At 39.9% G+C, this 13706-nt stretch overlaps 1 protein-coding gene across 2 annotated transcripts in view; it reads right to left on the bottom strand.

Annotated features, from left to right (window-relative positions):
- The window catches only part of LOC139102513 (terminal nucleotidyltransferase 5C), an 84607-nt gene that overhangs the window by 70417 nt on the left and 484 nt on the right, over window positions 1–13706 (bottom strand). The window contains exon 1 of one of the 2 annotated variants that reach the window (XM_070656454.1): window positions 10974–11771. The exons of the other annotated variant lie outside the window; for it this stretch is intronic. Coding sequence (XP_070512555.1) covers window positions 10974–11093 — 120 coding nt within the window. The 5' untranslated portion in view covers window positions 11094–11771. Of the gene's footprint in view, window positions 1–10973; window positions 11772–13706 lie in introns of those variants that run through there. 2 annotated transcript variants of the gene reach the window in all.

Below are 13706 nucleotides of genomic sequence, written 5' to 3'. Positions count from 1 at the left end.
CGTGTGCGCGCACGTGTAAATCCGTGAACGTAATCACGTTTCACGCACGAACCATCTCGGATCGTCGGAATTCGATTGCCCCGCGGATCTGACGAGATCTCGTCCCGCCGTCCGAACAAGGCTGATACATTTATCACGAGTGTCCGCCAAAACGAGCAATAATACCTCGAGTCTTTGTTCATCGCGAACACGACGAAACAGTTCTCTCGCTGTCATTTTCTTGTCGGCTTTGAAAAATCCGGTTTTCTTGGATACGTTTCGCGCGTAATTTTTCTCTTTTTTTCTTTCAACTCGCAAACCGACACGCGTATGGGATTAATTTATATTAACCGGTAAGATCGATCACGTGAATATCTGCTTCGATACAACGATACAATTTTACATGGACTAAATAATTACCCACTGCATAATCGTGAGATACGATAGTGGCTTGTACGTTCTAGTATCCGCCACGACCACGTTTCGAGAAGTAAAACAATGATATACAGAGCAACTATCGCTGCTATCTCGACTAGCTTGACTGTCGGTATGCAAATGACAACTTGACGGTTGAGGCACGGCGAATGACAATTTGTACGCGTGCTATATGCAAAAGCAAATTACTCTCTACGAAATAAATGTTATATTATTATACATTACTCATTTTCATAAAGAAATTTTTTAACATTAAAAAATTATACGTGTACACAGTCAAATAATTTTTCTTGTCAGAAATAGATTATTAAATTTGCCATACCTATGTGATAAATGACATTTATCAACTCCGGCATCATATAAAATATAATTAACTGTAGACGTACTTTACCCTCATTTAAAAATCATGTTGGTGTAATTAATATTACGAGCTTTCACTCGATTATTATCAGTCTTATTGTAAAACACTGCCGGAGTATCGAATGACGAGAAGTGGAAGGGTCGTAGACCACGTGTCTTACATAATTTAAGCGGAACGCGGTAAATATGGTAAAAACAATTTTCATATTCTTCCATCTAATGATTTATGACTTTATAGTTCGTAAAAATATCTCAAAGAACCACCAGTTTCACGTAAAGAAAATCGAAATTTATAGCGTTATATTACAAGTTAATTAAAAAAGTAAATTCTGTACGGTGGAGATTTCTCATCTCCAACTTTTTTTTTTTAATTTACTCTGAAGGGGATGTAGTAAATTTCGATTAGAAATAAGATGATAACTCGGTAGAAATTGCACGGCGTGAAGTGGAATTTACCTCGTGCCCTAGTCGACGCGGTCCAGATTCTCCCGCGGGATCAATGGGTCGTTGCTCCTATGCCTGCAGCGACCGGCAGGAGCAGCGACCGAGGCTGCGTTTGTAAGAAACAACGAACGTCAAAGCGTTTATTGTTTCTTGCATAATGCACGCGAGTAAATGTTACTATAGTTTGCTCGATTCGCCGAGGTAGCGTGTAGGCTCGATAATTAAAAAGAAAAAAAAACACCATTATTAATTTCGCTTAAGAATAATGTACTTTCAATTTTATATTATAAGAAAACGGAGAAAAGGTATCATTTTTCTACAGCTTTCAACTCACCTATGTTTTATCATATTTTATAAGATTATCCGATCGCGTTAATTTCTTAAAGTAATCTGCATTTTATAAACCTATTTAAATTATATATGTTCGTACTTGTAATATTTTCGTGGAGTGAAGACGAGCGTATTGCGAGGGAAAGTATACCGCGAACGATCTTTTTTTTCATCGGGCGACACGCGCGATAATAATTCCGTCGAGTCTGGATTTCGTTAACGTTCGTCTCTCTTTCTCTCACGCTTTCCCGCGTCAGAGGAGACGATATTTATCGCGGCCTTCGCGGAGAGATATATCGTCGGTCGAATCGAACGATCCTACATGCTCTCGGTGTACGTGCAGCGGCATCGACGCCACGGAGATTGGAAAAACTTTCCCTGCATGGTTTAAGCACCGTCTTTGACAATACGGAAGAGGGCAATTTACGAGAAGATTCCATCGGGTGCACCGTGCCGTGATGGCTAAGGAATGCGAACCAGGGAAAGAAAAAAAAAAAAAATAGAAGCGTACGATCGCCCGGTAAAATGGATTTTATATCCCGCGGAGACTTTCTCTAAAACATAGATGGTTACGCGGATCTCTTCTTCGCGCACAGTGAGACCTCATCTACGGGCAATATCCGATAACTCGGAATTTACGCGTGGCTGTCATCATCGAAACTCATCTCGATATTCTCCCATTATCTCCGCGCACTGCGCCTTCTCTCAATATTCTCCCCACACCGTATTGATTGCATCTCGATATCTTGCGTTGCGCCATCGCCTTTTGTAATATACGTCCGAAGAATGTTTCTTTATATTCGCGTATTACGTACATTAAAAAAAAATAATCAAAGCGCATAGGAATCCGCAGAAACTCAAGTGAAGTTAATCGGAATAGAAAAACGTGCAAAAAGAATTTTTTAACTCGACAAGTTTTGCCAACGAGGACCCGCCTAAAAGTTGATCGCAGCTACTTTTACGCAAACATAAGTTGTCCTCGCTGTATTTTCAATTGTGTAGGGTTCCTTACTGTTTTACAATATTTTAAAGCAACTGATAATAGAAACGAGGCGCCAGAAATGTCAAGGTATCTTCAACGGCCGGACAGCTACCCCGACTTTAATGTTCTTATCTACAGTGCCATTGTTTTTTCAACCATATCTCGGCGTGACCGCCACCGACTTACAAATCGCCCGCGAATTGAGAACATCCTTCCGTACTTCCTGCATAATACGTTTATCGCTCGGCCACGAGAGATTACGGTGGGCTAATGTAAATATATGTCTATGTATAATTCGCGGATATTTAATGTAATAAACTGAGAACCTCACATTATATCTTTCGCTAGGCTCGCTTTTTGCCAAGCATTTGCGCTTATCTGAACCAAACACTTCCGTTCGATACAACGCGCGTTAATTACGAGCACACACACGGTTCTTTATCGCGCCTAAGTGTGAAGGGTATAATTACGTTTTAATGAAGGTTTGAAAAGTGAACGACTCATCACGTCAATGTCATTTCCTGTAAATGGCTGCAATTACAGAGCGGATCGTTCCCGGGTTACATTATCCGTGGCCGTATAAACAAATCGTTTCGGTTTGACGCGCATTAATGAAAACCCACGACTTAATTATCTCGCCGGTTAAATCGGGACGAATAGCAGCACATGTGCGTTAACGTACGACGAGTCGCCGCGCTCTATAGCACGTATTATTAGACAACACTCGCGCCGCGTGCATGCATGTCGTGTACGTCAATGTTAAATGTCCGTCGAATGCCGGAAAACCGCGCAGGCCAATGTATCGTGCCTGAAATAACGCCCACTTTGATTGATGAATGCGAATAACGACGACAAAAGCTACAGCCGGCAGCATCTGCGAAACCAAATGTAACCGGAGACCAAACCACATATTCGCACCTGTAGAATGCGTCTGGCATTTTTTAAAATTCCTTTAGAATCACCGGAGAATGTTACGTTAAACGCTTTCCAAGATAACTTCTCTTAGAAAATTGTTCTCAAGAAAATTACGATATTTACGGTAATAAGCGATCGAAAGATAAAAAAAAATAACCGTGCTATTTAATATTGTTTTAAATGTAACAGATAAAGTCTTGTCTTAATCGCTGGTACTAATATATTTTTTTTTTAAGTAGATAAGATTGATTTCAGAGATATATGTCTGTATTTGTGGATCGTAAATATTAATATTTAATATTTGATTGCTAAGCCAATTTCGACACAACATTTCGAAAATTCAAAAACGTAAATTGTACAACTGTTTTCCTATATGAAGGATTGAATTGGCTCATTATCCAAATAAGCGACGGAATTTTTGTGGAAACACGAGTCCACATTTGGTTAATAAGGCAATCAAAGTATTAGAGTAAGCGTATGCGACAATCACGATACTAAATCTATAAAAGAGTTTTATCACAAACTTTCACGAGTCGGTACAAGTTCTTGAATTATAAAAAGAAACTATAATTAATTGTACTTTACTAATATAAATGCGTTAGATTAAAGAAAAAAAAAAAAAAAATTATTCAAAAGATAATTCCAAAATAATCTAAAAAAAAATATTGTTCCTCGATGTCCATTACATCATTAAGTCTGTTTTTTTTTTTCCTTTCTAATACGTGAAGTATAAACGATAATAATAAAGCAATCAGCATTAATGCTACTTATCGCATTAGCCAACGAGCTTTTTATAATCGCCCGCAAATTGGATAATATCGCGCGTATTATACACGTTTTTGTCGCGCGTCAGTCGTCGGGAAATTACTCTTTCTCAGCGCGCTTACCAATTTCTATATTGCTTCGCGAATTGTAACGGATAAGAGGACTACGATTTACGTAAAATCGCAAGCGCCGCACTGGCGCATTATGTCGCAACTATCGTCCACTTCTTAATGCTAGCGGGATTCACGCGGCGACCGGTGCCTGTATCGATGGAGCATTACATCTGACGCGGTATGCGTTTCTCCGTTTACGCAACGGCTGCCCTCCAGCGTTTTGCGCCAAGGATTTGCATGCCAACTATGTGGGCATTACGCTTTCATAAGGTCATCCGCCGACAAAGACTCCTCTCGACGGAACTCGGTCGATTTCTTTCCCATCGCGCGGCAGAGTCGTCCTACCGTTGATTTTGCGAAAATAAGGTCTACGATACGCTTTCGTAAAATCTCAAATCGGCCCACCGGGCTAATTTAAAAATAAATAAGCAAGAAATGAGTGCGCGTGCGAAGCGCGGCGCGTAAAGTTAAGTACTCCGTTGCGTAAGATTCAAACGTTTTGTAAATCTCGCCATAAATAATTGTTGTGATTTAAAGTTTGCCATGACTTAACACATGTGTGGCGCGCCGACATTTTTCTGTTAATTTATCGCTCTTCCCGGTACATTATGATCTCTCGTGTAAAATAACGAATAGTGCCGACTCATTAACCCGTCCACCTGTCATTCCGATCATTGTAAACGTAGCAATAAATTACCTCTTGCTTACAACTTTTTTAAATATCATAATCGCGCTATCACAGTCAAAGCACGTACTCACATGTCCCAATTAATAAAAATGATAGTTTCTCTAGTAATTCCTTTCTCGTAAACTTTTTCACTCGTAAACGGATTGCGTAAAAATTAATCGGTACCGTATGAAAGTGATTCAACATCTCTATTAAAAATAATAAAAAAAAGGCTATAGAGATTTTAATGCTACCCGTTTGTTGCCGCTTTCCCGCGATGCTGATTGATCCTCTCGTTTGGCTTACTTTGTGCCGCGAGAGCAAATGTCAGCTTAATTTTTACTATTTTATATGTTGATTGCGTATCAATCGACCGTCAACAAAAGAATGTGAGAGCCACGAGCTTAAAGTCGGACGAGCTTGCTATATATTTCATCCCTACGTCAGTTAATGTGTGATAAAAAAATTTATTCATCGAATATTTTGTCGATTGTTTAAAAGTTTATTTTTAAAAGAATAGATTTTTTTTCTTACGTAAAAGAAATAAAAGTAAATGCGCCGCGCTCAGTAATTTTAATTGTACAAGCAGAAAATATCTCTTTCCTCAATATTTAATTCTATTTAAAAATGATCGTTTTACATCACACATGCGAGATTAATAATATAATAATTTTCTACGGAATATTATAAAATTAATTATGCTTATTCGTGTAAAATGAGATATTAATTATCGCTACACGATAGTTAAATTCTGCCAATTAATTACACGATACATTTAATGCTACTGTTGAGAATAGATAACCATTAAATTATAACCTTCTTTTAATTTGAAACACGACGAATATTTGCTGTCAAGAAAAATTCAATATTTGTTAATTAAACGCGTTAACGAATATTTAACATGCACGTGGGCTTTTTATAAATATTTATCGCAAGTATTTTTCATCGACAGCTTATCTTTCAACCATTTTCGATAACAATTTCTTTCTAAAACAAGATACACCTCAGAGGCCTTATCAAGACCACTTATACCGTAATGAGAAAATTTTAAAGAAACGAATTTACGCGTAGATTTTGCATTAAACGAAATCTTTCGAGTCAATAAATTATATAGAAGGTTAAGGCTTTCTTACGATCGAATGAATACGCCAATCAATACCTTTCCTTCACATCCTTTCACATACGATTCCCAACCTTTGATCCCCGCCAGCGAAACTCGATTCTATTTAAGGATCCCCAGCAGCCGTGTGTCACCATGACCAATTTCGTTGCGTACAAAAGAAAGACAATCGCTTGTAATAATGACGCAAGACGCACGCAATCGTGCAGTTTTCACGCATAAAACCCCAATAAATGTTACAAATAAGATTTCAACGGGGAGAATACTGAATTTTCGACGACGCGTCAGTGCCTTTAAGAAAAAAAATCTTTTTTTTTTTTTTCTCTTTTTATTTCAATTTAAGAGATGCTGCTAAGAATTGGATCACCCTGCGCGGCTGTTAAATTTAGATAAGAAATTGTTCGGAAATAGAATCACATAGATGAACGCACATCGACGGGCTTTCTTTCGCGGTCTATTGACCATTCCGTACCTACGTCATCACGACTGTAATTCAAACGTGCGAATCCGCCAGCTACCTTTTACGCGAGCCACGCGCGTGTATCGGAGTCGGTCAATGCGTATGCCTGACGGAATTAATCCCTACAGTGAACGGTCTGAAAACACATCTCGCTCCGACGAGCATTTTTAGTTTATGACGTTGGTTCAATTTTTAACCTTTTCGACGAGAGAGACAAATGAAAGAGAAAGAGATAGCGGACCCTCGTTTCACTTTCGCGACACTATAACATTACGCGCGACCTTCTGGTATTTCGGGTAAATAAGAGATACCGCGCTCGTGTTGGCAACGCCAAGAGGACCGTGCGTGTGTTCGTACAGCATTCCGCCGTTGAACATTGTAACACACTTACATTCGCGAAAAAGAACAACGCCGGCAAAAAATACTAAACGCCGACATCACTGGCACGTTACGAAAATCTCTGTTGCAACTTTAGCCTCGGCCGAGGCCTCGAAATAGGCAATGCACGGTATCGGCCTAACGTATCCCGGCTCTCTCTACGAAAGGGAGATGAAATGGGGCTGAAAATTCGTTCCCGATAAATATGGAAATACGACGTGAATCATAGATGTCGACGTCCTTTATTTGACATACTGCAAACTCGCTCGTTCATTTCAGATTATGCAAATCATCGGATGAGATCCCACGCGTTGCTAAAATTAACCGTACTTTTTCCTTTCGATATTTTCGTCACTTATCGGTTAATAGGACGCGAACTTGCTCGGAATCAATGTCACTCGCACGATCGATTGTTTATAGTAATGTAATTTCGCGCATATCTATGTAGATAAACTTTGCCTTTCGTATCCGCATAAAAACGTACGCCGTCATCGCCGATACAGCGAATTAGTTGACTCGCTACGATCCGGCGAAGCAAGCGTATCATTCAAGAAAATTCAAAAGCTCGAATTTTAACAGCATCGACGACGACCGATAATCTTATTTGTCGCGTTATAATGTCAATCATTATTCTCTACTTTCCAGTTTATCTCGTGTGCGTTCTACATCTGCACGAGATTCTTAACGTTACATAATACGCGTAAACATGTTTGGCACATTTAAGCACGATTAAGAACGCTTTAAAACGTCGGTGCCTTAATTATTAAACGCAGTTGAAGCCCGCCCAAATATCACGAAGAAATCGACGGCCTTCGGGGTTCGCAGATGACACGACTCGAGCAAAGAAAGTTTACGTCGATAAATTAACACCGAAGCGAGAGTAATTTTGGTTGAAACGCACATTTCAAGACTTTTCAGAGATCTTTGTTCAAAGATATAGCATTATTCAATTCCCCTGATATCTTACCACTGTAACAATGTTCTTCTCCGATCACGAAATTACTTATTATCTCGAGAGCCGTAGTATCGATAACATTTTTCAATCAACATACTATGTAAGCAACTTATCATGCTGTGGCCTGACATTCAATCGATAACCGTGCCATTGCTCTGGGAGCAATCTCGCCCGAAGAAGGCAATAAAATGACGTCATTCAGACGCAGATGATCATTTAAAGAACGAAAGGATGCGTCGGCGTACAGGAAAAAGCTTAAAACCCTAAGCACAGCGACGGCGACCACGAAAGATATAAAACGATCGAATAGCGTATGTGTAAAAGAGAAGAAGGCTCGTGGATGAAAATGATTAAAACTTTACGAGCTGTAAATTTAAATCGTCCTTGCAAATTGCAGAAACGATGATATCACTGGTCAGTCTCTATCTCTCTACGTAAGTAAATTATTATCTTATCGCATGCGACCTTTCTGGACTGTGGAAATAATTTCTGCCATATGCGCATCGACGGCACATGATAAAATTTCCGGAATGCTTAAAACTGATATCACTGTCATCGTATTATGATGGTTCGTAATACCATGTTAAATAACAATTTATTAAGAAGTTATCTTTATGCAACACTACAAAGTGTAACGTGGACTGCAATCTATGAGAAAGCGCTGTTGCGCAACGTTCTACTTGAAAAACTTTTTGAAAATATTGTTCTTTCTACGAATTGATATTTCCATTTCACGCCTACGTAAAAAGAAAAAAAGAAAAAAAAAAAAATGTACGATCAATATTTCCCTACGTACGTACGCAAAAATATTTTGCATCAAGTTTTCAAATATCTTTAATGCATATATTTCATTTTTATAATACGTAGTTTTCTGTATTACGTGTGCGTATAAAATAAAAGTGTAATAGAAATAAAAAGCATAAAAATGTATGTACGCAAGTTTAATGCAAAATATCCTGCGATGAAATAGACAATACCGCGGCGGCGAAGCCAAGTGATCAATATTACCTTTCATTGAAACTGTGTCCAGATAAATTAACACATACTTAGGCAGTGATTAGCCAACGTCTCCGTTCGTGGTCAGTCGCGTACACCCGTTATGCTAATTTAATAATTGTCGTTCCTTATAAATTCTACCCTTTCCATTTGCTTTCCTTCTTACCGTGGCGGTCAAATGCAATTGCGTTTGGAAATATATCGCGACGCACGCACTTAAGCGGAAAAACGGCATTTAAATAAGAACGCTCTTTATCCACGCCTACGATCAATCAAATAGTGCGAAAACAACCGTCGAGGAGTTTGTGATATATGTATGATGTAAATCAGCATCGCGATAAAAGAACCTAACTAAAAATCCTTATCAAAATGTTCCAATGAAAGTATCAACGTTACGTCGTTGAATGTTTTATGAAAAAAATTTGACAATTTCAGATTACAAGACCATTTCCAAAATCAATAAACCATGGAATTGCAAATGATTAATTTCAATTATCGCCAATGATATTTTGAACGTTAAAAAAAAAAAAAAAAAACTTTAAGTACCTACTTATTTTCTTTTATTTCGCGAATAAAAAAAGCTAAACTTTTTCTCTCTGTACTCGCATAAACAATTAATTCCATCGATCGGTAATCTGCGATTGTCGAGTATGCGCGAATCCTAAATAGATTCTCCAATTTCACTTATCTAATCGCCATTATCTTTTTCACGCACGAATTCACTTGCGCTTGCGATAAGGATCCTGATTTAATAACACGGCAAGATATGCAGAAAAAAGTGGGCACTCACACCACCTCGCGATATCGGAAATAACGAAGGAGGAATTGTTTAGAGAGATTGATCTACCGCGTATGTGATACTGGATAATAAATCACGCGAACAAGTGGAAACGCGGATGTACGAATGGAAAATACTATCCCCTTAATCTACGAATTCTTGGATTTTAAAGAGGACCGTCTATTCGACAGCGACAGCGTTATTTCACTCGAATTAATTTCTAAGCGTATCAATTTTTAATACAAATTGTAATACGTGTACAATTCTAATAAATTTACAAATTTATTTAATTCTTTGCATACTTTATTACATGCACGATATTTAAGTAAGCGGTGCTAAATACTTGATATTTTCAATTTACGATTTGCATTCCAAACTTGTTTGCCGTACCAATATTCTAAAGTTTTCCTTTTCTTTTTTTTTTATACTTTGCCTTTTTTTCCGATTTAGATTCAACTTACAATGTACTTTCTATTTCTTAATCTGAAAACGAGGTATTCAGAATAAATAAAACGGTTACGTTTTTTTTTAAGCAGTCATGTAGATTGTAAAGAAATGAATATTAAGAAGGTTTCAACAGAAAGAGCTCCTTCTTCGATTGCGTTAATTTGCATGAAATTAGTGGCATTCTCAATTTAAATGATTAAAACGAAGATAAGTTAATTACCGCTGCGTATCGCGTGAAAAATTATTGAGTGCCAAGTATGCTATTCGTCAGCCTATTATCTCCCTCCCAGATTTTAATTTTCTAACGTAAGCCGTTAATTAAATTCAGATCATAAAAATGAAAGAGGACACACAAATATATGTATAAATAGAAAAAAAAAATTAAACAAGCGTTAAGGTGTTTTAAGTGCCGTGTAGATTCGGTACGTCGCGCTCGCGGCGTAACAATATTTGAAGTCGATGTAGGACGGCGAGCAAACACGCGAAGGACAGAAGCGAGGTAAACAGAATATACGTGCGCGCGCGACGTCTGACAAGAGAGAGAAGAAAAGAAAAAAAAAAAAATGGGGAGACGCGTTGACGTTTCACGGGTTCGAGATTTGCGCCTCGCGGTGGAGGCATCGCTCCGGGTGCGAGGGAATCGATCGCGGGCATCGATCGGCACAACGGGGTGTCGACCTCCGCCGCAGTCTCCGGGGCCGCGGGAGAGGGTTGAACGACTTGGTCGAGTTCAACTCCCTCCGCCCCGCCGACCGCCGTTTGTTCGCCGGCGTCGCAAATGGGCCGAGAGGCGAAGTTCGCACGACCGGCGTGCTTCAACTCGCGTCGAGCATTACGTAAGACTCTAACCTGCATCAGCGGCATTTTAACGAGAAGATCGGGTTTGGTGGACGACTTGACGAATATTTCCATCCGCACGTCTTCCGGGTCCGTCGAGCGTGGCGCGTCACTGCGAGCTCCGTCCTCCATGATCGCTTCCAGAATGATTCCGTCCGCACTCTTTCCGGACGACCGTGCCAGGGTTGCGATTAGAGACGAGCTTCCTTCGGCCGGCACTGATAGACGTAATTCGGACCGATTTACTCGCGCGAGATCCGTAGAAGGTTACGGCGACAACGACGTTGCGAGACGGATCGAGAGAACGGACTTACGAATTCGGTCGCGCGCGTCGCGACGAGGAGGCGCCCGATTTTGAGCGCTGGCGACGACAGCGGCGCCGGTATCACGTGGTCGAGCCGTGAACGCGTTAACTTAGGAGAGAGACGCGTCGGTTACTTGAAAATTCGCCCAATAAACTGCGGAAGCGTGCGACGAACCGTCATAGATCACAGGCAGGTAGACACTTTCACGCTGCTGAGCGCGGCGCGAAGCTGACGTCGCGTAGGACTCGCTCGCGACGACGACGATATATGCATATGTATAATTACGCGCGGTACGGATGCGGAAGGTACGAACCGACGTAACAATGCCAGGCGAACGACGGGGTTTGGCACTGCGAGAACCTCGTCGCACGTCGCCTCGAAGGTTCCGTCCCGGCTTGTCGTCGCCCCACCCGAACAGAATGCCAGAGCAACAACCGCCCTCCCGCACCTCATCTTCCGCGTACGCCCGTCGCGCACCACTTCTGCACCCGTTCGTTCGTTCGTTCGTTCGCCCGAAATCGCCCGAAGGAAGCCTAGGCTACTACTGTCCGCGTCGCTATTCGCGATTGTCGTCTTCTTTGTTCGATTATCGGGCCAAGTTCAACGACGCGCGACGAGCAAAACGACGCGATAAACTTCGCTTGTCAGCCACAATTAACTAGCTAACGTTGGCACGAATGCCTCTCGCGACTCGACAGCTCCGTTTTCATGACATGAAAAAAAAAAAAAAAAAAAAAAAAAATAGAAACAATCGACCGAAAATGGAAAGCCGCCTCTGCCCGGATGTTGGCAAAGATTACAGCTATATAGACGTAAAACGAATTAATTTGCCGCTTTCTTGAGAAAAAATGCGTGTGGCACAAGAATCATTGCATCGCACGGCGCATCGGATTGACCGTGTTCACCGCGCGCAACGCGTGCATCGCTCGGTTGACCGGTTGGCCGCTTTTTTCGTTCGTTTTTCTTAATGAGCGCGCCGGTTATGCTCGATACCTACGTATACATACATCTCGTACCTCGTCGAGGAAGCAATTTGCAGTAAAAGCGGTCGTCGATCGAGATGAAACCGGGAGCCGGCGAAGAAGAAGCCGCGACGCAGGTGGATAACCAGGTAGACGATGCAGGCAGAACTACCTGGCTATCCGCCTCACCTATCTATGCGATATAAGTCAACAACCTTTGATTCTCACAGGCAATGAACTACGTACGCGTTCGTCTCGATTTTGCGGGTCTCATTGTCAGACGCGAGCCGGCACTCATTCAATTCTCAAAACGTGCCTCTCTCTTTTAACGAGCTTCCCTCCTTCCTCATTCACGTTTGCAAACTTAATTAAAATCTCAATCGAGTAACATGATATAACTCAACTTGGATACAAAACACCTACGGATCTCTTTACCGCGAAGAGGCATCTTCTAATTATGCAAGTTAAAGCTTTAAATAATCTACCTTTTAATTATAATTAAATATCACGTTTATATATTTATGAAAATAAATTTATTACAACGTCGGGATTATTTTCGTAATTTAGAATTTGCATGTATTATATCCAAAAATAAAAGAAAGATAATAAAGCGTTCGTTTGCATATTATATGTAATTGAAAACGTGTCGGAGAAAAACGTGGAGATATGAACAGCTTGTCGTATTAAGTACTTTTGTATCGTTAATCTTTAAATTTTTAACGAAAGATCGTACGTACAAAATAACGCGTGCATAAATTGGAATTGTGCTCTACATTTATGTAACTCATTCTCAACGATTGCAAAACCTAACAGCAAGTTGTTTCTATGGCATTCACTTCTCAGAAGAAGTTACGTGTTAACGGCCTAACAAAATTGCAAAGAGAACGTAAACTATTTATCAGTTTTGCTAATTAGCATTACAATAAATCTATCGAGTACGCGTTTATGATTAAAAAAAAAAAAATAATAATAAAATACATAATTTATGAATGTTTCTTTGTGACGGAGTTGCAATCCGAATAATTACGCGTGCAACGCGTGTGCGGCACCGTAATAAATATAGACCAGCGATTAATTTATCGTAAGACTTATTTGTCGATGTACATTATATCGTTGGAATTTTTTTTATGCGCATATCTAATCACTATTAATTTTTGCAAGAAATGCGCGGACAGAGCGAAAGGATCCACATTCACCACACGTGGTGCAAAATTGTCGCGCTATATATATTTGTTTGAAATCGTTGCCCCATCGACATACTTAATATCGTTTAATATTTAAATATATAATCGTGACGTAAGCCTTCGAAAATGCACATTAAAATGGAGCACCATCGCGCCAGGGAAAATATTTTTACGTAATAATAATAAAGAAATATATTAAATGCCTAAAATTCGAGAAATATTCAAATAATATTATAATGTATGCCACGTAAACTGAATATATAAATGAATGTTTATGCAATTGATTATATTATG

Source organism: Cardiocondyla obscurior, linkage group LG05 (assembly GCF_019399895.1).
Source record: "Cardiocondyla obscurior isolate alpha-2009 linkage group LG05, Cobs3.1, whole genome shotgun sequence".
Lineage (NCBI taxonomy): Eukaryota > Metazoa > Arthropoda > Insecta > Hymenoptera > Formicidae > Cardiocondyla > Cardiocondyla obscurior.
This window is presented reverse-complemented; position numbering and strand designations above follow the sequence as displayed.